The 25557-nt window shown below is 41.0% G+C and overlaps 1 protein-coding gene across 1 annotated transcript in view; it reads left to right on the top strand.

The window, feature by feature from the left end:
* Positions 1 to 25557, top strand: part of LOC136631897 (mannosyl-oligosaccharide 1,2-alpha-mannosidase IA-like) — a 199009-nt gene that overhangs the window by 124664 nt on the left and 48788 nt on the right. Inside the window, exon 5 of the mRNA XM_066606378.1 lies at positions 7442 to 7536. Within this exon, the coding sequence (XP_066462475.1) occupies positions 7442 to 7536 (95 nt within the window). The remainder of the gene's footprint in view (positions 1 to 7441; positions 7537 to 25557) is intronic.

The following is a 25557-nucleotide window of genomic DNA, read 5'->3' as shown; positions in this document are numbered from 1 at the left end:
TGGTAGCTAAAGGAAAAACAATAGGGCAGTAAAATCTAGAGATGAGCAAGCACGCTCGGTTAAGGCAGTTAATCCCGCACCCCCCCTGAATCTGCTCAGACCAGTATGCAGTTACTTGAGAAGAGCGATGCTCGCTCAAGTAACTGGCCTTAACCGAGTGTGCTCACTCATCTCTAGTAAAATCCCTAAAAAGTGTCTGGACTTTAAGGTACAAAACAGCCTGGTCCTTAAGGGGTTAAAGGGGTTGTCTCACGAAAGCAAGTGGGGTTAAGCACTTCTGTATGGCCATATTAATGCACTTTGTAATATACATCGTGCATTAAATATGAGCCATACAGAAGTTATTCACTTACCTTCCCTGCGCTGGCGTCCCCTCCTGATTGGCTGGAATCGGCACACGTGACGGGGCGGAGCTACACAATGATGCGTAGAAGGGGGCGGGGCCAGAACGCCACTGCTGCCGGACAGACCCGAAGGCAGAAGACCCTTCTGCGCAAGCGCGTCTAATCAGGCGATTAGACGCTGAAGTTAGACGGAGCCATGGAGACGGGGACGCCAGCGCAGGGAAGGTAAGTGAATAACTTCTGTATGGCTCATATTTAATGCACGATGTATATTACAAAGTGCATTAATATGGCCATACAGAAGTGCTTAACCCCACTTGCTGCCGCGAGACAACCCCTTTAATCCCTGGCAGATGTATGGTGTGGAATTAGTCTCTGCTCTTGCAATCAAGTAGGAGCAGCTCAAGTCCTCTGCTGTCACACAGCCGAGGACTCTGGGGAGAGGGTACAAGTTTGTTTTTTTTAACAGCTTCTGCTTTCTACTTCCCAGGCTACATAACATTCAATGAGTGCTATGGGCTAAAAAGCAGAAGGGTTAGTTCCACTATGTCACCTAAAAAAAAATCTAAAAAAAACACTATCACATGACCACCAAGTGCCCTTTGTCACAGCAGAGCTACAGAGTTCTCACAGACCCTGATCAACTCTGCTAGTGATTAATGTCACTACAGTTGGTTGTGTTCCCCTGTAACTGGGGCTCCTATGGATGCTACAGTGGGAAAGTGTAAATCTATCTTGGCAGTCACAGCACAAAAAAAAACCAGTATAGACCATAATGTTATGTAATACCACATTTTATACACCATGTTTGACCACCTTTAGACTGTTACTTTTCATTGTTTACCAGAGGGTATATTGTTTTTAAATCTTGATTTTTTTTTGATTTTTTTTTTTTAAATTAAAAATGAGGCAAATGTATTTGTGTGCAGTGTGGAATCTGTCGGCCAGTACTAACACTGACTAGCAGTAACCAGATTTCTGGAACTTGTATTTTGAAAACAAATTGCAAATTCAGAAGTTGTCATGAATAATTCATGGCCTCCGTACAGTGGAGTACTGTGACTGCATGTTGAATGCATCTTTCTACTAGTATACAGTACATGCGGAATGTTTTTTTTTTAGTACTGAGAAGTTTTAGTTGTTTTTTTTTGTTTGTTTTTTTTAATGTGCTGCTAAACATTATAGGCTGAAGTCTTCACAAAACTACATTTGGCATATTTGTAGCTGTAGCTTTTATCTGGGATGAAACAATCAGTTTGACCTTCCTATTGTGAAACCAAGCACCTCCTTCAATTGTGCTGTGTAATCGCCAAATATAAAATCTTGCACCTTCAAAATATATTCTAGGGTTTGTTGTAGCTCACTAACACATGAATACCCAGGGCAGCTTGGCTCAGTAGCACATAAAAATGGATATAGTCCAACTTGTTAAATCCAGAATTTCTTTGCAGCCTGGTTAACAGATAATTTTGTAAGTTTTGTAGAGGGTTTCAGTTCAGTTAATGAGTCTACATTAAGGGATTTAAAGGAAGTTCGTTTGTTAAAAGGGTTCAGCCTTATGTAATTAAGACTCACGACTGCAACTTTCTAATGTACGTTGCTTCAGTTCTTCACCCTTTTCAGGATCTCTTTACTTTTACCTTTTAGTGACTGCCTATTTTGTGCTTTAAGGACTAAGCGATTTTTATGGTCTTAAGGCTTATGTTGCGGGTGTATACGTAAAATGGTGCAGTCTCCCACGATGTTTTACACATAGCCCTTCCGCTGTGATGGCAGAGGCCGCGTATGGGCAGAGTATGCACTGTGCATTTCTAGAAATCTGTGTTTCTGTTTTTGTTTTTTCTTGCCCAAACGCTGCCCTCTTGCAATGCCTTCATAGGAGCAATGGTTCGATTCAAATCCCATAGAAGGGCTCCGGATCATGCACAGAGAAATAGTGCATGCTGCAATTTATTTCTCGGACGTATGTAAACTGTCTACACACGCTGGTGTGCATGGAAAAATAAGTCTATTGGTTTTCATTGCCTCCATTCACTGCACACGTGATACGCGGTGAATAAGTGCCCGTGAACATTGGCCCTAAGTGTAAGAGCCATAACTTACTGACCTAGCCAAGCGAGGCCTTGTTTTTTTTTTGGGACAAGTATATTTTAATGGCACCACTTTGGAGTACATATGATGTGTGGTATAACTGTTACTACAATTTTTGGGTGCAGAAATGGAACAAATATCTAGAGACTTTGAGGGAAGAGTTGTAGTTTTTAATATAACTTTGCACTGCTTTTTATTACATATTTTGGGAGGCGAACAGAAAAATAGCAATTCTGTCTTTAAAGGGGTAAATAAGATCTTTTCATTGGGCTATAACAAATGCAGTAATACGTATTATGTGCTGCTGTCTTGTGTTTTTTTCCCCCCTTTTTTGCTATTATCTATTCAATACAGTTTTTTGTGGGAAATTGTTTTTTTGGTTTTTTGGTTTTTTTTACTTTAAGCTTAACTTTATTGATTGTTTTCTTTTTTTTTTCACTATTAGACCTTGAAATGGACTTGAAACTTGTGAGTGTTCAATCATTAACTTGTGGAGCGCAATCTACTAAGCCAACAATAGCAACCTATTAGACTCTACAGGAGGCAAGGCCTAATAGGTTCAGTTGCATAACGTGCTCTGGCCTGTTGCGCCTTACATGGGTCCCAATGAGAAACCGCAGAGCTCCCTATCCAAACAAACTGGTCAGTTTTTACCGCCGTCAGCTCTTGCCACCTCCGCTGTTAGAGGCTCATTGAGTACTCAGACTCATACGTCTTAAAAGATAAGTTGAGCACATGTAAAGCCGTTACATTCACTGGTACACGGCATATTGCATCACGTCGTACACCAAACCACAGAACAATGAGCAGAGCTCAGGAGACAGGCAGTAACACAATGGGATACTTACCGCGGTCTTCCTGTGTCCTGGTCTCAGTCTCTGAAGCGTCCGTGGCTAGGGGTGCTGTTGCGATGCCCGCATTCTCCACCAGAAACTGTTGCGGCAAAAAGCCACTAGAGGGAAAGCAAGGTGTAACCAGGGAATTATGTCATATGACGGATGAATAAAATCAGGGCCCACACAGATATGGCTTCAGTAAAATATTCCCACTTGACCGGAATCAGGCAGCTTTATTTATAGCCCCCATTTATTGGGGTGTCATAACATGATTGGACAGTTTTTAATCCAACATCTGATTACTTAAGGCCCATTTTACACCAACAGATGATCGCTCAAAGGACAGTTTCAGTGACCGCTTTGAGCGATCATTTTGCATAAACTATTAAGTAGCTACTCAGCTACTTAAGTACCAATTAAGTGTACAAAACAAGCATTAGCTGAAAGCAGTTAATAGCCCGAGGGCTATTATCTGCGCTCAGATCCTTTGTTCTCCATGGCGAAGCAATGCTATCAGCACTCCCCATAGAGAACTTCTGATGAGGCCCATTTACACCAGTTGATAATTCCTAAAATCGCTAATCGGCTATCTTTTTAGCGGTAATCGTTGCATGTAAATTTGCGTACATCGTCCGCTTTTCAGGCACTGCTAGCTGATCATTAAATTCAAGACAACCTAAAAATCATTGGTCAGCCTTATCAGAAGTTCTCCATGTGGAGTGCTGATAGCATTGTTTTCCCGTGGAGAACAAAGGATCTGAGCGCAGATAAGAGCACAGGTTATTAAATGCATTCAGTGAAGGCTTCATTTACACACCTAATTGGTACTTAAGTAGCTGAGTAGCTACTTAATACTTTATGCAGAATGATCGCTCAAAGCTGTCAAACTGTCATTTGCGCGATCTTTGAGCGATCATCTGCCCGTGTAAATGGGCCTATAAGAGTGAACGTTAAATTCAGTCTAACCTAAAAATAGTCGATCACCTAGCAGTGCCCGAAAAGCGCACAATGGGCATGTGTTTAGACGCGCCGATCACTAAAACGATCGAATTAGCGTTATTGTTTTTTTTATTTAGCGATCATCAGCTGGTGTGAATAGGCCTTTACTTTAGACATTAAATTGGCATTCATTGGATACATTCTGACTTTCTTGACAGTTCCAAGTGATGCAGTAAATGTTCAAGTTCTTATCTTATCTCCACATATGTGTCCGTGCACATAGCTAAAACCACACGGTCATATGGTTTATCTAGTACATTCCATGGCTCTAGTTATCTTAAAGAAAACTTCTGCCACCTTTCAACTAGATTCCTACATGTGGCGTAGTGTTTAATTCAAACATTACTTATATATATTACTCAGTCCATGATTGTCCATAATCAAATGACGTTCTTCACGCAGACATGGAGGCCTTTGTCAGGTTTCTGGCTGCAGTGGGAACCCATCGGTACCTTGCGATCGCACTGTGGGGTGCTGAGTCCCTGTCTAACATATAGGGGCTATTGATTGTGACATGGAAGGGGTTAAACTGACAGGATCAGAGGTTTCTCTGTTTCATGTTCGAGCAGGAGCCTGGCTGTCAGTAGGCAGTTAAGGCACCGCCTTAAAAAGATGTACAGGTTTAAATCCCATTAGTACAGGTTTAAAAAGGCATATTGGTGGTCACTAAGGACTTACCAAACGAGAGCCTTCATTACTGAGAATCAAGAGGCTAGGAGGCCATACGTATCTTATGCTTTTCAGAGTTTTGTATTTGCTGAATTGCATCCTTTCTAGATAATTTATTTGTAGGAGCTGGAGAGGCTTGTCTGGAACAATAGGCAAAAGTCCCAGTGTCTAGATACGTATAGCTAATAGAGACAAACCTCAAGAGACTAGCAAGAAATGTTGCCTTTACAAAGTATTGATTTTTCAGGGGTTGAATACTTTGGCATAAAAGTGGTTGGAATGTTGTATAAAGCAAGTAGTGCCCCTCAATATTTTATTTCAGGTCATAATGCAAGAAAACAGGGAAAAACACAAAAGGGATGAATATTTTTATGCAAGGCACTGTATATCATTTAAATTGACATTTTTTGCTGTGCAGATCACTTTTCAGTAGTGTTCTTATTATAATAGGCAGGATCAGAATGAAAGGTGACTTGAAAGGTGTTACCTATATACATAATAGGGGCTGTTCACAGTTCACTCATAATAGGGGCTGTTCCTCACTAAACAATGACCTCTGCATGTCACTCTGCCTCCCCTCACCCCCCACTCCATCTCCCCCATGTTGATCCAGAGGAAGGCAAAAAAAAGCACTAAGATAGAAGCCACTTTTCCACATTTAAGAGAAAAAAATTATCTCCAGACACCAATCAGAATAATCCCTGGATCACCGACCCTTCTGGAGTAAGAAGTGACGATTAACGTGTAATTTTTTTTAATGCTCAAGAAAGGTATGAAGGCTCCTCTTAAACTCCTTTGATCGAATTCACAATTGCCATCTCTTCAGGCATGTAGTTCCATAGTCTTACAGATTTTACTGTAAAGAACCCCTTCTATGTTGGTGTAGAAACCTTCTTTCCTCTAGACGTAGAAGATACCCCCTTGTTACAGTCCTGAGTATAAATAGATGATGGGGGAGATCTCTGTATTGTCCCATGATAGTTTTATAGTTATTGGATCGCCCCTCAGCCATCCTTTTTTTTCCTAAAGTATATAACCGCAATTTTGATAAGCTTTCTGGTTATTGTAGTCCGCCCATTCAATCTATTAACTTAGTTGCCCATCTTTAAACTCATTCAAGTTCCAATATGTCCTCCTTGACTATCGGTGCCCAAAGCTGTCCACAATATTCCATGTGTGGTCTGGGCAGTGACTAATAAAGAGGAAGAACAAAGTTCTCCTCATGTAGCACTAAACATCTTTTGATGCACCCCATTATCTGCCTTGGCAGCAGCTGCCTGGCACTGGTTGCCCCAGTAAAGCTTACAGTTACCTAAAATCCCCAAGTCCTTTTTTATGTGATCTATTTAATGTGTAATGGTGACATATTTCCCTATCCATGTGCATAACATTCAAATTATCAAGGTTAAACCTAGTTACCTCTTCTGCCCAAGCCCCTAACTTAACACATGAGAGGACAGAATGTGGTTGCAAATGGATCTGGTAATTACTTTTCATAGTTTTGTATCTTTTGCAAATACTATTTTACTATGCAATGCTTCCACAAGGTTAATAAATATATTAAAAATATGGCCTGATACGGACTCCTGTGGTACCCCACTAGTAGTGGTGACCCAATCAGAGCATGTACCATTTATAACCACCCTCTGCTTTCTATCACTGAGCCAGTTACTTACCCACTTACAAATGCTTTGGAAAGTCCAGTCAAACCAACGTGATTAGCTTCTACGAGGAGGTATCTCTCATAAATCCATGCTGACATGGAGTTATACAGCTATTTTCCTTGAGGTCCTCCAGGATGGCATCTCTTAGAAACCCTTCAAATGTTTTACTCACAATAGAAGTAAGGCCTCATGTCTACCGCAGTGTCAGTAAAATACTGCGAGTCCTCCATGCAGCGTTTTACCAGTATTTGTAAATATTGGGTCTGCTGGCTGAGACAGCTTATGACTGCAAGTGTATTGCGCATGCCAATGTATCACAACCACGAGGTCCTACTGAGCGACTTTTGTTTTGTTTTTAAATTCCCTGTTCTGCCCATAGCATGGTTGCCTATGAAGACTCCGCCCATATGCAATTTATTGCGTTTTATTTCTCAGATCTCACACTGACAGTAGACAGGAGGAGACATAATAGAACAGCGCTGATACGCCAGTAAAGTTTATAGTATGCAAACTTTCCTGGTCAGCGCTGTTATTGGCTGGCACTGATGACATCATCAGGACCTTAACCAATCTGGTTCAGATTATGGCACCTGAATTGGTTAATAGTAACAGAGCCCAGGCAGCAGTGACTTCAATTTGGTGGTTGCAAAGGGGTTAAACATTATCTAGAATCTGTATTCCATAGTAATGCATTTTATATAGTAGTAATATTATGGTTTACTATAGATTGTATTATCCTCTGTCTACCAATTATCTTCACCTTCAAATATTATAATGGCAATTGTAGCATATTAGATGCCACACAAGCAACTGAAAGACTTTGTTTTTATTAAAATAGATCTTTAGAAGAAAAGCAATAGAACTTGGAGAGAAACTCTTGCCAGCTTTCAATACACCAACTGGAATTCCTTGGGCGCTGTTAAACATGAAGAGGTAAATAATTGTGTATGTATTTTATATTGCAATGTGTTAAATGTATGTCTGTGGGTTTATTTTTTTTTGTGTGTTTGATCAAGCTTTAGTATTAAACTATGAAAGTGAATGGAATGGTATTCATCATTTTACAGTCTGAGGTTAAAGCTTCACTCTGCCAGAAAATATTTCAGTGGCCCTTGAGCGATCTTTTCAGGCATTCGAGATGTTAAGTGTCATCGTACTACAAACGGCTTCAAAGTAGCAGAATTTCTTGCCGTGACTCCTATTAGGAACGAGACTTGAGACGTCGGCGTTTGTGTACTGTACAAGGTGAGCACAAAAACAGTCCTTGATTTCCAACAGATATAGAATGACATCAAAGACTGTTTTTTGTGCACACTGTGTGCAATATACATTTAATAACTCATACAGAATGTTGGCTTCATTCAGTTTAAACTTAGTTTCTAAGTATTCTTTGTACTTCTATAAATTGCAAAGAATTCCCATTAAAGGGTAAGGGCAAAAGGTCTGCCAGGCTGTTCCATCACTTTTCACTGTGGTTAAAAACTCATATTGCTCGACACTGGGAGCACATGTTTAATAACTCTAGGATGGCTTTACTGACTAGGATATGAGAAATCCACAATCATTTATATCTAAGGGCCTTCTTACATGGGAAGATCTGACAGATGCAGATATCCAATAGGCAGTCCCCAGTGATGATCGTTCCAGATCACTGCAGCCTGCCTTCTCCATTCACAGTACGCAGGCAGTCATTCATACATGAATGACTGCCTGTTTGTACAGGCTGATCATTGTTCTCTTTTTATAAACTGAACGATTGGTCGGTGCATGCATTTAAATTGAATGACAATTGTTCAGATTCTCATTGGGTTGCAGGAATTTGAACGATTTATCAGTCTGTAGAAAAGGGCCCTATCCGCTCCCCTCAACAACAAAATTGGTCACTTAGACTTTATTTAAGGAACCTTGGCACATTTACTGGTTGAACTTCTTTTCGTAAAAAGTATGATGGATGCTACTGATGGAATGAAGAGTGGAAGGAATTTTTTCATTTAACACGTTTGAGCTTTCTCCTTCACCCAAATGTCACCTGTGTCATATGTTTTTTCTTGTTGTTGACCCCCGTTTTCTTTAGATTCTGTGCAATTGAAGCCATGCTATTACATTTAACTGCTCTTCATTGTGAAACTTTTTTTTACTCTCATAAGAATTTGTGACTTAGGCCTCATGTCCATGGGCGGATTTGAAATGCAGAATCCACACGGATGATCCGCAATTCAAGCCACTCATAGGGAGACATGGGCGTCTGCAGCTTAACTAAAGCATACAGATTTGTTTTGCTGACCTTCTGGTCTGGAAAGCAAATCGTAGCATTCTCCTTTTTGCTACGGATCCTGCACGGATGGCTTCCATTGAAGACGGCGAAAGCCATGCAATCCGTGGCCCGTCTGCAATTCAATTACAGATGGGCTGCGGATTCCAGGGGAAAGCAGGAGACTTTAAAAAAAAACAAAAAAAAACCTCCACTGCACATGTGCGGTGGTGCGCTAGTAAGTAGAGAAGTTTCATCTGCCACGGGCAGGGTCTGATTCCAGTCCAGGTTCCCGCATGCATAATCCGATCCACCCATAGACATGAGGTCTTAGTTATATACTTTATTTGGTTATATACACTAGAAAATTACTTTTATCCCTTTTTGAAAATTTCAGTAAAACAAAGTTGAAACAGTGTGTCCTTAATTTCCTGCTGTCACAAGAGAAAACTCTGGAGTGAAGTAACTATATGTAAATTCCAAACCAGTAGACGCTGCAGAACTTGGCCAAACTATAAACCTAAAACGTGACCTGGGCACATGCAGCCATACTTATTGTCCGGTCTGGCCTCTGTCTACATGGTGGTTACATATTTTTCGCCTCGTAGCTATATTTTTGCCACTTGTGTGAAAGTGCCTCAGTGATGCTGTAGCCATGATGTAAACCCACACAATTAACTTCATATTTGAAAGTGATTATTTTTCTGTTCTTTAACTACTGATGTACTGTGGAAGAAAGAACCGATCTCTAGTACACAATCTTGTACTGGACTTAATGAGCCCCCTGCAGGTTTAGGAAAAAACCCTAAGATTTTGGTACTGTGAGGGATGAGGTAATGCAGGCCCCTGCTTTTGTTTTTGATGCCAGTTGTAAGGTTGTACAGACAATGGGTGGCCTTTACATTCTGCCGAGCTCCAGTGTCGCAGAAGAACACCCTATCTATTTCACTAATCTAATTTCACGTACATACATTTCTCAGTATGAAGCAGACAATAGTCTCTGTGGATTAGTTTGGCATGAATAGGATCTTATTTTATAGACCGTATTCCAAGCTTAACAGCCATATAGACTGTTCTTGATATGTAATACTGTCTAAATCCACTTGTCTCAAGGAGGTTATTGTATACGTAAGCCCTCTAAGCAGCTATGTCCTGTTAGGAATATGAATTGGAGTTTGTATTCGGTCAGCAATGAAAGATGAGCCTAATGTCCGTACAAGTTTTGAAGAAGGCAAAAAACTAGTGTTAATGCTGTATTTAAAAAAAAATTAAGTTCCATCCCCCTTGGTTCTGCAAATGTTTGCTCCATTCTGCACCTGAGCTGAGCTCTTGAAAAGCTTAAAGGCTAGTACACTGCATAGTGTAACGCAGGGTTTCCCAACTCCAGTCCTCAGGAACCCCCAACAGGTCATGTTCTCAGGATTTCCCCAGTATTGCACAGGTGATGTAATTATTGTTGGTGCCTCAGATATTGCCACAGGTGTTCTTACCATAGGAGATCCTGAAAACATGACCTGTTGGGGGTCCCTGAGGACTGGAGTTGGGGAACACTGGTGTAAAGCATGTAGGTCTTATACCTGCCCAACAGGTCTTGAGTAGACACTCCTGGCCTATCTCAGGGGTCTCTGGATGCGGTCACTGTATGCGCTGGAAGTATTAGCTGACACTTGCACTGAATGTACACATAAAACGTAGTATAAAACTAACAATTTGTATCAATTCGTGATTCTTAAAGGGAACCTGTCACCCAATTTTAAGCACCACAATTTACGTTATGGTGCTCACAGGGCAGGATCCGAGGAGGGATTTTTTTATACTTGCCCAGTGCCGGCAAGGACCATGCATTAAGAGTGAATCTGATTCCACAATCCACAAAGTTGCAGGCTGTATATACGTGTTCCCATAAAGACTAATGTGAGCCTCCGCACACATCCGGCAGCTTTGAGTGTAATCACACAGCCTGAATACGCGGCTCAAATGCCTTTTGGGGCTGACAGCATGAGCAGCTGGAGGCAGGTAATTACATTAAAAAAAAAAACTTCCTGGGCTCCTGGAAATCTGTGCTATGAGCGCCATAACTTAGTTTATGGTGATTATAGCCAGTGACCGCTTCTCTTTATTTACAAAAATATATAAAGGCCCATTTAGACAAAACTATTATCGCTCAAAATTCTTTACTTGTCGAAAGTGAGCGATAACCGTTACGTGTAAACGTGCGCCCATTGTGCATTTTTCGTTAGTAATTCGTTCGTTGTTGTCTTTCAGTCCGTTTAAAATCCATCGTTTGGCAGTTCACTTTCGTTTTGTCTAAATGAAATTTGTTCAGTTTAGTGTTTTTTACCTCATTTTTTTTTACCTTCACTGATGTACATGCCTTTCAAACAAACGATCGTTCAATTATCGTTAAAGGTAAACGCTACATGATGGTTACGTTTAAACGGTCGTCTTTAAAAGCAAAACCATCGCTCACTTTTGATCGGTTAAACGAATTTTCAGCGACAATCGTTGCGTCTAAATGGACCTTAAAACTACATTTTATTCTGAACTATCTGCATTAAATTAAAACGAACTGTTAAGTTTAGGACTACCTGAGACTTGTTGTAGCACTGCTTAATGATCTTCACTATCAAGTGAAAGCTGTAGTCCACAAAACTACATTCAGCCTCGACTTTGAGAAGTATTACGTCTGTACTGGTTTCACCCTCTTTAATGTTTTTAAAATTTTATTAAAAAAAAGTTGTACTTCCCTTAAAGTAAGAGGAGATCATGAACTGTGGGGAGTTAAGCCAAAGAATGAGTGTTGCTCTGAGACTAATGTATCCTGTCGTATTATGTTGCCATGGTTTTAAAACGTGAGGTGGTGGGTACCATATTCAACAGTGGCTACAGCAACGTGAAAGACAAGCCACTTTTCGGATGGCCATGCACAGCTGTCGCACTATGAAGTGAAGAGCCTCGATCAGCTCATCCAAGAATCATCGTTTACAACGCATTGAAGCCGATGATCAGCTCCTTACAGTTTCCTGGTCGTAACCCTCTGATTCACATGGATGAGCTGATTGAGGAACTGTTCATAATATGGGGTGAAAGCAGAACATGGCTTATCTTTTGCTGTTGCCAACAGCTGAACCCTTCCATCTATCACCTGACTGTACTAACAGCCACTGTTTCATCTCCATAAACTTGTTCAGCAAGTGTGGATCAATGTTAGTGGGTGCAGTTTTTTGTTTCTGCATGTAGGAATTCAATTATCTACCATTTTGCTTTATACATATTTTCATGTCATATGCCATTTTGTCAGACCTCCCCCTTTACTGTCATTTATTGCACAGCCACAAAATTTACTGGAGATTGGTGGGAAGGTTCAAATTCTTTTGCCATACCACCACCATCTGCCTCTGAAACAGTGTGCCAACATAAGATAGGCAAATGATAAATGGTAAAAAAAACAAAACAGGAAGGTCCTTTTTAGAAGAGCAGTCACATGTATAAGTAATGCGTCATTTATGCTTGAAGAACGGAGGTGGATTCCGAAATGTGGTTGTCCCACTGTATGACAATTGGCACTCTTTCAAATTGGAAAACCTGAGCTCTACTGGTTGCTTATCAGTCTCAGACCAGGGAGGGTCTACTGTACCATTCGACCCTCCCTCCAAATAAATGTAATTCTCCTTACTTATCCATGTGACTGCTCTTATAAGGACTTTTTTTTCCCCCAAATTTCCCTGCAAGTTTTGTGTTCCCCTACAACACACTCCCTACCTGTGGATGATTAAGGGCCAATTTACACAAAGATGATCACTCAAAATGAGTTCAAAAGACAATTTGACAGATTGAGCGATCATTTTGTATAAACTACTAATGGGCACTAATGCCCATTAGTAGCTGCTTGGCTTCATTTGCATGTAAACGAGTCTCCCTTTGCTCTATGCAAATAACACCAGGTGGTCTTTTATCTACATACAGCCCCTTTGTTCTGCTGTGGGACTGCAGCTGAAAACAATGTTATCAGCGCTCCCGTGGGGAACTCTGTGTGGGATCCCTGCTATCACGAACAATGGATTCCATGCTCACATGAAATCTATCCTTTGGCAGAAAAGCAAATGATAGGATTTAAATGCAACGATTATCACTGTAAAGCCATCGTTTGAACAAATTTTGAGCAATAATTGTTGCATATAAATTGGCCTTTGGTCCAAGGATCGCATACATTGTTGGCTAACGGGGATCACAGGTGTAGCAGCTGGCCTATTAGGCTCAGTTGTTGACACCAGGTAAGTTGTCCCCTTACTTTTTTAAGTCTCGATTTCTTAGTCGATTTCAAGGTGCTGTCCTTTTTTAATTCAACACGCAATAGGCGGCATTGGTTTCAGAGCGACCACTGTATTACAAATTTGAAAAGCTTTTTATTTTAGTGATGATCATTTCAGCTAATTGTTTGGTTTATTCTGACAATGTTGAGTTTTGGATATTCAGACCAGTAAGGGAAAAAGCATGGTTTGCAGGTTAAGATTATTGTGAATTTGTCCCGTTTTCTCTGTGATGCTGGAGTTGCAACAGTGAAATTTTGTACAATTTTTTTTTTTTTTTTTTTTTTTTTCCCTCTCTAAGCCCAAATGAAAGCAATAAGGACTTGTACTAGTTCTGTTCCCTGTTGGGATGTAGGCTTAAAAGCTGAACATCTAACAAGGTCATACAAATGATGACAAGGACTTTTTTTATGAATTGGTATATTTTACGTATTACAAGGCATTCCTGGAGCTTTCTGAATGTTTATGCAGTGCTTTTAAATATATACCAAAATATTTCAATTAATTCAATTTTACAACTTAGTTTTTCCAATTACAATTCTGTGAAAACCAGCAGCCAAATTTAATTTTGATCCACTTGAGAACTTAACAGTATGGCACTGGAAGACAAGTTGGCAGGAATATAAGCAAAGCTATTTAATCGACCGGTTGCTAAATGACTGTTACGCTTTACTTTTCTTCATTTTACAGCATTTCTAATTGCATTTGTCCTCAAAACTCTTAAAACATCCATTATTAGACATCTTTAAAAAGCCATTTCCTACCAACCTTGCCTTAATTGTTTCTGTGTATCGGTGTAGGAAGCTTGAAGGCCATTCAGGTACTGGATATCACGTTAAATGGTTTGTCAAAAACCCTCAAATACATCTTTCAGTTTTAGATACAGAATTTTTTAAGTAAACTTTTACAATAGCAGAAATTTGGATCCAGCTTCTACACAACACATAGTTTTACTAATGCTTATGATTGCACCGTTCCAAAGAAATGGTATTTACATTGTTAGAAGATCTGTGAGAATAATCCTCTATTGTGCGGTGATTTAATAACCTTGAGAGAGCGGCATAAAACCACTGAACTGTTGTAAATGTTTTTTTTAAATGAAAGGAACTTTAAAGAAAAGATGTAAAAAATGTTCAGAGGCTTTATGCTGCTTGCTTGGTGGTATGCAATAAAATTGCTCCATTGGGTGTCTGATACCAAATACACTATTTGCTTGTACCTTAGCTTATTTTGTTAAAACACAACTAAGCGCAAACCAAAAATACTATTAGGATTTTTTCGCATTTTCCAGTGTTAGTGCTTCTAATAACATTGTTTAATGGGTTCTGTCAATAGAATAAAAAAATTCTATACTTGCCTATTCCTCCCGAGGCAGTCTTCTTACCGCATCTTCTCCTCACCAGTCTTCTCCTGGCTCCTCCAATGGATCAACAGCTCTTCTGAAGGAATTAGTGACTATAACATGTAATATTGTTACACTCAAGAAAGGAATGCTTTAATGGGTACTCCTGGGAAAATTACTATTGAGGACCTAGTTGATTAGCTGATTCTGTGCTCTAAAAGCGCCGGCCATTACACAGGGGTCGGAGCAGAGACTTCAGCTGCTTGCACTCTAACACCTATGTAATTGTGTGCCTGCTGACAGCTTTGCAATCAACTGATTGGTCGGGGTCCCAAGCGATGGAATCCAGACTATCAATGATCTAATCTGAGGCTAGGTGATCAATAGTACTTTCCCAGGAATACCCTTTTTAAACTCTTAATTTGCCATCACCACGTCCTCAGGCAGAAAGTTTCATCGTTTCACTGCTCTTAGGCTGGGTTCACACAGGGCGGAATTGCCGCACGGAATTCAGCCGCGGCAAATCCGCCCGCGGCCACTAATCTCGGGATTAGCCAGCCATGTGGACGAGATTTCTCAGAAATCTCGTCCACACGGGACGGCCAATCCGCTGCGGTAAGTCCGGACGCGGTTTCAAAAGATGCAGCATGTCTATTTATTGTTTACTTTCGTCGCGGCCGCGCTCCCCTCTATGGGAGCACCGTCCGCAACGGAAAAGCGAGCGGCCGGGCCGCTTCAAAGCCGCAGCGGCTTTTTCCGCGGCGGTTCTCCCGGTGGAAATCTCGTGCGTTTTGCTGCGGCCAAACCGCGGGATTTCCGGCGGGAATACGCCCTGTGTGAACCCAGCCTTACAGTAAAGAACTTCTATGTTGGTGTAGAAACTTTCTTTCCTCTTGACATAGAGGGCATTCCCTTGTTACAGTCCAGGGTATACATAGATTATAGGAGAGATCTCTGAACTGACCCCTGAACTAAATCCTCCACAGCAGAAGTCTATAATACTGTGATTTCTCAAAAAGAAGTCTCTTTAAAATCCCCAAGTCTTTTTTCCATGTCAGTTTTGCCCAGTGGTTTCTCATTTAGTGTGTAATGGTGACATTTATCTGCCATTTGCTTGTGCATAAGCTTACATTTGTCAGTGTTTGATCATTTACCTTTTTTACCTAAGCCTATCTAGATCCATTTGTAATATTTCCCAACCAGGCTTCCTTGGGCCCTTTGCTTCGAAACCATTCTAGGTAAACCTGCACATAGTTTTTGAAGAAACTCTGCAGGGAGGTTGTTCCAAACCTATTTGAGCTCTAACCACAGATCTGTGTACTTCATGTAATCCCCGACAGACTGGATGATGTGAGATTGGGGCTCTGTGGGCCCATATCATCATTTCCAGGACTCCTTGTTCTTTACACTGAAGATGGTTCTTAATAGCATTGGCCATATGGTTGGGGTGGTTGTCCTGCAAAAGAATACATTTGTAGCCAATGAGATCCCTCCCTGATATTGTATGATGGATTTGTCCAAGTGTACCACAAAGAACTGATGCTGTTTTAAAGGCACAGGGTGGTCACACCAAAGATTGACTTTGATTTATCTTCCTCTATTGTTCATTTTGCATTTTGTTAATTGACAAAAGTATTAACGCTCCCATTTTTTTAAAGAATTCTTACTTTGCAGCATCTTTCTCATGCCTGCGTAAAACATTTGCACAGTTCTGTGTGTGTGTGTGTGTGTGTGTGTGTGTGTGTGTATTTATCCTGTTCTAGCAGGGTTGGTATACAGACTTTTTGGGACCGGAATGTGCTGTCATTATGAATACTGCACTCTTCTTCCTAAAGTAAACTTTTTCCTCCGTGACGCTTCACAGCTTACTCAGCTAGTGTTTCTGGTAAGTAGTAGCAGGTTCAGCAGATTCGTGCCATGCTATGAATATCTGCTAGACACTCCTCTACAGATAGGGAGAAATGTGTTTTTGCTACAGCTGCGAAAAAGACAAGCCTATTCACAAATTATGGGTCACATTAGCAACCATTTTGGCTGGTATCTGGAGTCCTTCATGAGCTGTATCTCCCCAGCGTTGCATCCATTTCATTGTTTACAAGGCACAGTGCCACATCTTTGGTTGTGCCTGGTATTGCAGCTCATTACCCTTTACTTGAATTGGGACTTAAGCCTCATTTACACGCAAAGATGATTGCTCAAAATTTGCTCAAAGGACAGTTTGTGTGACAGTTTTGAGCGATCATTTTGCATAGCTACTAAATGGGCACTGATGCCTATTAGTAGCTTAATAGCTTAATTTGCATTTAAATCAAGCTCCCTTGACTGTATGCAGATAACAGCAAGTGGTCTGTTATCTGCATACAACTCCATTGTTTTCCTGTGGGGCAACAGCTGGAAACAATGTAATCAGTGCTCCCACTGAGAATCACTGTGTGCGATCCCTGCTATCAGCTGGCCAGCAGAACATAGCATTTCAGCTGAACGATGATTTTTAGTTCAGCCTAAAAAACAAACTGTGGCATTTACACGTGATTATCGCTCAAAAGACATCGTTTGAACAAATTTTGAGCGATAATTGTTGTGTGTAAATGGTCCTTAAGCACTGCCTAGTATTGCAGCTTAGGTCATTAGTTATATGAGCAGCAATGATATTAATGGCTTATTCTAACTAAAGGCCATTAGTATTATAGTCCTAAAAAAATCTGCCTTTTTCTTTTGGGTTCTTTTGGGTGCTTGTTTTTTTTTCCTCTGGTAAGGCCAAATTGTTTACAGCAGCAATAATAGTAGAGCAACTTCATAGGATATCATAAGAGTAAAAGTGTGTTTTTGATGAAGCCATTATAGTTCCAGAAATCGCTCCAGTTAAATGCAAGTCAACGACTGAACAACAAACGAAAATCGTCCGCTTCTAGGGTAGTATTGTATCTTGACACCACCAGAAGATAAGGGTTTGACAGGTGTTCCTGTCAAACCCCTAGCTCCCGTTTGGCGGAATACATTAAGGTCCTACAAGCTGCTGGAATGGATGTGGCTAAAGCAGCGTGGAATGTAAGTGGGCCACGCTCCCTCCGTCTTACCCGCCGCTCTGCTGCACCTGTGTTAGCCACCTTGTGTCACAGTCCCGATGCTGTAGGCTCACTGCTTGAGCCGCGCTGCCTGTGGCAGCCCCCCGCCGCTGTTGCCTCTGTTCAGTGGTAATACAGTCATCCGACTGGCCCGCGGCGCTCTCATATTCCATGCTCTGCATCTGGAGTGTGCGGCCGGTGGCTGCGAGTCTCTCCCTCCCTGTGGCCTCCCTGCTGCACTGGGCTGCGATGTGAGAGTGACATGGGGGGGGGGCGCTTGTGGCCCACCAACGCTGCTGCCAGAAGAAGCAGTTTACGCTGCTTTCGCCTCTGTGTTTTTCAGCACGTGCTGCAGTACTAAACTGAGGAGGGTTCCGCCTTCTGTGCCGCCGGCGAGGAACAGCCTTATTACCTTTGGTAGAAATTTTTAGTTACCTTCCAGGACCTGCATACCAGGCTGCTGTACAGCCAATCAGGTTCAGGGAACGTAACACCCTGTCAAATTTGACTCCACTAGGAATTCATGGTGGCGTCAAGATACAATAATACCCGCTTCTAGTTTGTCCAGTTCCAGCCAGCATGAAAATCGTCGGTTTGTTAGCTCCTTGTTGCGTTTAAACACTGGTCCTTCCTTCTGGTGTTTTTAATCAGGAGCGTAAACAAAAAGATTTGTTGAAGTAAAATGAAAGCTGCGCTGTGATTGGTTGCTATATTTTCTGCTGAGGTAAAATAAAATGTGCTGGTTGCTATGGGCAACAGCTTTTAATCCTCTTAGTGCTGAAGTAAAACTTAAGCTGCTCTGTGATTGGTTGCTATGGGCAACAAAGTTTTTTTTTTTTTGTTTTTTTTTTTTACTGTCTGTTGATTTTCTGTTAGACAGTTTTGATAAATGAGGGCCGGTGTTCATAAATTTGTCCGTGTATTCCTGTCTGGGTATATAGCATTTTTGCAAACTGTTATCCACACAGACATCCAAGGCGGAATTAGGAAGGACAAAATGGGCGAATGATTGGCTCCACCAGGCTTCGACTGGGGCAAAAAAGCAGTCCTGAAACACACATTTTCAGTGTTCAGTATGACTCTTCTAGTGGGAATTATTTGTTGGAAATAACCAGCAATACTAAATCCATTGGTGAAAGCAAGTTTGGGGGTTGCTGTATTACAATTCGAACAAAGGCGAAAAATTGCAAATAAGGTTGCCAAAACAACAAAATTTCAGAATTTTGTCAAGATTATACTACAGTGTTTCCCCAAAAATAAGCCCTACCCCGATTTTTGCGGAGGCTTGAAATATAAGCCCTCCCCCAAAAATGAGCCCTAGCTAAACTACATGGGAGGGAAAAAACAGCAATACTCACCTAGCCGGCAGTGTCTGAGTCCCTCGTGCTGGTCTCCGACACTGCGGCAGGCATTGACACAGCACTCTTTCTGGTGACCAGGCTTTGAATACCCCGCCTCCAGCAAGCGAGTGCTGTGATTTTTATCACGAGCACTACTGCCTCAGCCAATTGGAGCTGGCGCTCGATCATTCACAGCTAGAGATGAGCGAACATACTCGGTAAGGGCGATTTCGCAATCGAGCACCGCGATTTTCGAGTACTTTACTACTCGGGTGAAAAGTACTCGGGGGCGCTGTGGGGTGGGGGGTTGCAGAGGGGAGTGGGGGGTAGCAGCGCGGAACAGGTGGGAGCTCTCTCCCTCTCCCCCCCACTCCCCTCTGCAACCCCCCGCTCACCCACAGCGCCCCCGAGTACTTTTCACCCGAGTAGTGAAGTACCCGAAAATCACGGTGCTCGATTGCGAAATCGCCCTTACCGAGTACGTTCGCTCATCACTGGCTGTGATTGGTTCTTCAAGTGTTGGCTTTGATTGGCTGAGCAACGCGGGGCGCGTGATCCAATCGCAGCACTCACTTGCCAGAGGCGGGGTATTCAAAGCCCTGTCACCAGAAAGAGTGCTGTGTCAACGCTGAGGATTACACTGCAGCCTGGTGGAGACAAGCGCAAGGCACCCAGATTCCGTGGGCCAGTTGAGTATGTCACCCCCAAAAATAAGACACTGCATCTTTTGGGGCAAAAATTAATATAAGACAGGGTCCTCTCTTCAGGGAAACACGGTATGTGCAAAATTTCATGTCAACCGGTCGTACAGTTTGTGCCTGATACTCAAACAGACATTGATAAAGGATAGACTATTTGTACAATGCACAGGAAAAACACTATGTATTACACTCTGGATTTCCGTACAGTGACGATGAAATATTAGTTTGAAATACACTTTATTAGAAATAATTTAGCCAATACATATCAAAGCTCCAAACTACTCTAGCAATGAAGTAATTAGTTTACAATGAATACACTACAAGCCCTCTAAACACAATTACTTAAAGTTAAGCTATATTGTCTTAATGTGTGACCATTTATCAGTTTGCCTGGCATATTATGAAGGTTACATAGCCCCCAGGCCCATTTGTCATTAGACGATGCAAGATTTCCTTGCTTGTATTGTACTTGAGGTTATGGGTCTGCATGCTGTTTTACTGTGATTTCTCATGGAAACCTGCTATTTTTGAGTGTTATTAATTGCTTTAATTAACTATTCCGCACACTAGCTTTACTCGCTTAAGGTTTTTTTCTTTCACCGAATCATAAGTGACTTCTTTGAAACATAGCAGCATGTGTCCTACAAAAGCCTTCAAAACATGCAAAACTTGGCTCAACCAGGCATACGTGTTTAGCAGAATGCAGAGAGGGTTTTAAGCTGCTGCTAGGTACCGTTGGCAGCGCTCTTCTCACATACAACCGAGCGTGTTTACTGGAATTCACAAATCATGGACTTTGATCTAATGTGAACTTGAGACCTAGTTTTCCTGTTGTTAAAGCAATAATTGGAGGTCATCGACTAACTACTGCATCATAATGTGAACTTTGATAAGATTAATCAAATGATCTGCGCTTTAGTTTTGGCAGACTGAATGAGTATAGTTGTGGTATTTATTGACCCATGTGTTATGTTCATATTCTTTGATCTACAAATATGCAGTACCGTATATTTCGGCATATAAGACAACCCCCCAACTGTCACCTTATACGCCTGGAATACGATGTAAGAAAAAAAAGCAGTACTCCCCTCCCCCGGCATTCTGCAGAGCTGCTACAGGCTGTCGCTCCCTCCTCGTCCCCGACAGAGCATTGCTTTCTGGATGCGGGGCTTGAAATCCCCGCCTCCAGAAAGCTAATGCTGTGATTGGCTAACTCACGTGCCGTCTTAATTTTTGCCCCAAAAGATGCAGTGTCATATTTTTGGGGGTGACATCATTGAATGGCTATGATTGGCTGACGGCGTGTGAGTTAACCAATCACTGCATTAGCTTTCTGGAGGTGGGGATTTCAAGCCCCGCATCCAGAAAGCAATGCTCTTTTGGGGCCAAGGAGGGAGCGACAGCCTGAAGCAGTGCTGCAGAATGCCGGGGGAGGGGAGTATTGTTTTTTTGGGGGGGGGGGGGGGGGTTTGACACTTTTTTTTTTTTTTGTATAGCCGGCGTATAAGACGACCCCCCAACTGCAGAGCAGATTTTTCGGGGTTAAAAGGTCGGCTTATACGCTGGAATATATGGTATATCTTTTCTTCATTAGGAGTGTGTCTGTTACTTGTTGCTGGTCACATATCAGACCTGATAATTCTACTTCTAAACCATTGATGTTAGTTGGATTTCTTTTTACCTTTTTATGTCTAGGTAGCACTTGAAAGATAAGATACTGTGGAAACATTAAAATTCTGCGTCTTCCCAAATGCATCATAACTTAAAATTTAGTATATTTTTCAACAAGGAATTTTGTGGGTTTGACATGACATCATGGGATATGAGAACCAGAATATCTTCTCCAAGGTCTTCCCAATAGACTAAGCTGATGCTTCTGCATATCAATTCAGCCTTCACTGGTGCAGATGTTTGTACACAAGTCAGTAAAAATTAATGTTCTCTGCTCCATTTATCATACCAAAGAACATAATGGTTTTCAACTGCGGCAGAGTGGAAGCTTTAAAAGACCCTTTTAGCATCATTGCGGTTGTTATTTACCGGAACCTCTAGTTACACATCTCCTCTCTTAAATATCCATAATTATATGAAAACTGCTTGGCATTCTCAGACTTCATCAGTTTGTGATTTGTAAGTGCACTTATTGCTCCAAAGTAATGAACTTTCTTAATGCTACCAATTTGCATTTCACAATGACTTCATATTGGTTTGAACTGCACACGAAACGAACAGTGGGAATTGTTGAAGTTTGCTGCTCTAACTAGCTCACAGCTGGAAAATGTCTCTGAAGATGTTCTGTGGCAAGGAATTCTTCATTCCTTCCCTATTTGTCTTCATTAAAATGAATTGATTAGAAAAATTAATGACAATTCTCTTTATCATAATTGATGCATAGAATAGTTCGTCTGTGAGGTTGTATGGATGGAGTTATTTAGCTAATTGAAGGGGAATTTTTGAGCTATCGTGGAAGGTCACTAAGCAAATGCTAATAGTATTAGAAGATACATGTGTGCTATATGGACACTTTACAAACCACTAATGACTTTTAATGAGTTATGGCCTTTTTACATGGGCCAGTTCAAGCTCTGTATAACACCAATGAACATTTGCATGATTATTTCTCTTGCTCCTTAATCATCAGCAGCACATTTCCCATTCACATGGACATATGTGGAGCGGGGACCGATCATTGTTCTGGCTGTGCAAAAGACGTGGTCAGCTGATGAACGTGTACTGTACCCTGATTTTTGGTGGTTTTATTTTTTATATTTAACGACAAAAGTATCCTTCGTGTTTGACTCAGTGTGAAAACTGCAAGATTTCTAGGAGTCAAGTCTAGAGAAAATTGAGTCTGAATTGGAGGTTTGGCATGCCTACTCCAATAGACAGCCCAGAATAATAATCTGGCATTCACTGTTCTGTGGAGAAAACGTATTAGCAATCATCTCGTCACAAGCAGGGATACAATGAAAGGTGACACCTATATAGATAATATGGGATCCACCATTGAAATATATGTATTCTTATTGCAAAAAACTCAAACATTGATTAAAAATCAGGCAGTCTTGTATCTATAAACTGCTACCTGTTTACTGTGAATGGAGTTGGATGTGTGGCTAGCAGTGCCATTCACTGAATGATTATCGCTCCTGTTTGAAAGCACAGGAATGATAATCACTTGTAAAGGGACTCTTAAAGGTCCTTTTACACTCAGATAATTGCTAAAACAGCCAAACAACTGAACGAATTGACATTTTTGCAAAAAAAAAAATTGCACCTAATCATCTTTATTTTCCCTCACTAGTTTAAGTAAACTCAGTAGCAAACGTTGGCTCATCTGGGCGTATGTTTGTGCGAGGGATTATCCGGCCAGCAGATTCCATTGTCTTCTCCCAACATGAGTAAACAATGAACTCATTGTGTATGCAAGGCAAACAAGACCATCTTTAAGTCGCTGAAAAGACCGAATGAACTGCATTCAAATAGAACAAAATTCTGAGTGGCTTGCCGATTTGGTTTTTATGCAGGCTAAAAACCAGCGCTGAATGACAATTAAATAGTGCACAACTGCCCACATTTACATGTAATATTGCTCACTTTAGACTGTTAGGGAAATTCAACGGTTTCCTGATATGCTGTCAGGCTCCAAATTGGAGGTACTGACCAGTCATGAGAACGCAGAGACACACATAGATGTTATGTGTGTGGCATTCTGGTTTATTACGCTATACGCTCATTCTTTATAGGATTTTACAAAGTTAGTGGCTTTAAGCCGAATACAATTAAAAATACAATTATTATGCATACATAGCAGTCTCTTAATACATATTTGTTTATCAGCTGTTGTCCTCTTTACAGATGTTCATCCTTCGTACACTCCCTGTACATCTCGTTAGTAAGTTTTGGCAAGAAATATCTTAAGATAAGAACACAAGACAGGAAACTTTGTGATTTGGCCGTTTTTTGGCCCAATTAATATTTCTAGCTGCATACTTCAAGTTGATATCTAGGTGAAAGTTGAAAACCATGCAAATACATGTGTGTGTAACTAGGTATTATAACAGACAAGCAAAAGAGACATCATGGAGTCTTTTTATGCCATCTTTTAGGCCTACAGCCTTCACAAGTATGTATTGACAGATAAGGCATATGGAAAGGGGTTGTCTTTGTAACGCATTCTTTGTAAATTGAGATCATCTTAATTTATACTATTAAAAAAACATTGCAATGGTTGTATGCGGCTTTTTTATACTTTAATTTAAGAACTCGTTACATAAATTCCTAAACTGTCACAATTTATAAATGAAGATGCTTGGTGGAGTAATATATACCTAACTATTGACTCTCTATTGTCTGCGTGCATGTTGGAGTGTAAAAGCTTTTTGTGAGCATATGCAAACTCTTTAAATATTAAAGAAATTGCATGTTTTAGGATTGAGAGCAAGTCTGAGTAATGTGACCAGACAACCAGAAACTATTACAATCTGCAGAACCCACTCAAATCAACAATCTATAATTTGTCAGGGTTTTGTACAAATTACAGTTATTGCAGCTTGAACAACAGTCGCTTTGCAAATTATTATGACTGTCAGGATCTCAAGTGTGAAACCAAATGGTTAATCATACATTTTACCAAATGTTTTTATTTTCCTTTTGTTTTTGACATGGACTTGACACTTAACTATATTCTTCAATCTGTAGTCTTGTGATTCAGCTCAATACCCTTATTGATATCCAATTTATTTATCTCACTGCAGTTAGAGCCTAATGATCCAATCTGTTCATGGTCCAAGCAGCTTCAGTAGAAATTCTTTTATCTGTCAATCTCAAGTTTTTACATGCATGGTTGACATATATTTAAAGCAAACTTGTATTTAATTCTTTTATAAATCAGTACACGTAAATGCATAACTTTATATACTACTAGCATCTTCCTAACCTTCCAGCAGCCTGTGGTTTCCTTTTCATGCCTGTGGGATTTCTGTAAATGTCCCTATTCTTGGGATGGGTGCTGTTCATTGTTGTATTGTAATGCTCAATACCCTGTAAGTTGAGAGGCTGTTATTGGGAAAGACGCTCCAGCCCAGTCAGGAAGTTGTTGGGAAGTGTTTCTGAAAGAAGCTTGTGTGCAGAGCAGAAAGATCTGGGGTCTGCAGAGTGCGATGGTGTCTTCCGACCATAGTATGACCTGAAACATTCAGACAAGTTCCAGAGCTGTGTCACCAGTAATGGGGGATGCACATGCCTTAGGTTGTGTGGCACTACGGGAGATGTCTGTAGAACAGGTACTGCAGTGAAAAAAAAAAGGGCCTCTATCTGAATTTAAAGACAATATTATGGCAGCAAAAAATGGCCAAATTTAAAATCAGAATCGATAACAAGGCCATAGAATGTGTGCGAGTGTTCAGCTTCTTTGGTTTCAAAATTGACTAGCTGAAGAATCTTGGCCAGAGAAAACGTAGGATAGTATTGGGGCAAAGCGCAATGCTAAAATGGACAAAATATATAAAAAGTAGGGATATCTGCATAGCAACTAAACACAGGATTAATGCAAACCACCGTGAAAGCTGGACTGCGAAAAAAGCTGATAGGAGGAGGATTGATGCGTTTGAGCTGTGGTGCTGCAAAAGCTCCTGCGTATGTCCTGGACGGTGAGAATAACAAACAGAGAAGTCCTGAATCATATAAGACCCCATATATCACTAGAGGGCAAGATGACCAGACTCAGACTAATGGGGAGGGCAAGATGGCCCGGCTCAGGCTCATGGATTTTGGCCATGTAATGCCAACAGAGTCACTAGAAAAATCTTTTGCCACTGATCTGGCCAAGCATTATAGAAGACCTAGCTTCCAAAGGATACAATGGCTGATACTGTCAAAGCTGATACTGGCATGGTTATCACACAACTGAAAGCAAAGCAAAACCAAAAAACATGGAGGGAGCT

This window comes from Eleutherodactylus coqui, chromosome 1 (genome assembly GCF_035609145.1).
Source record: "Eleutherodactylus coqui strain aEleCoq1 chromosome 1, aEleCoq1.hap1, whole genome shotgun sequence".
In the NCBI taxonomy this organism is placed as follows: Eukaryota; Metazoa; Chordata; class Amphibia; order Anura; family Eleutherodactylidae; genus Eleutherodactylus; species Eleutherodactylus coqui.
Note: the sequence above shows the minus strand (reverse complement) of the source record. Positions and strands in the feature narration are given on the sequence as shown.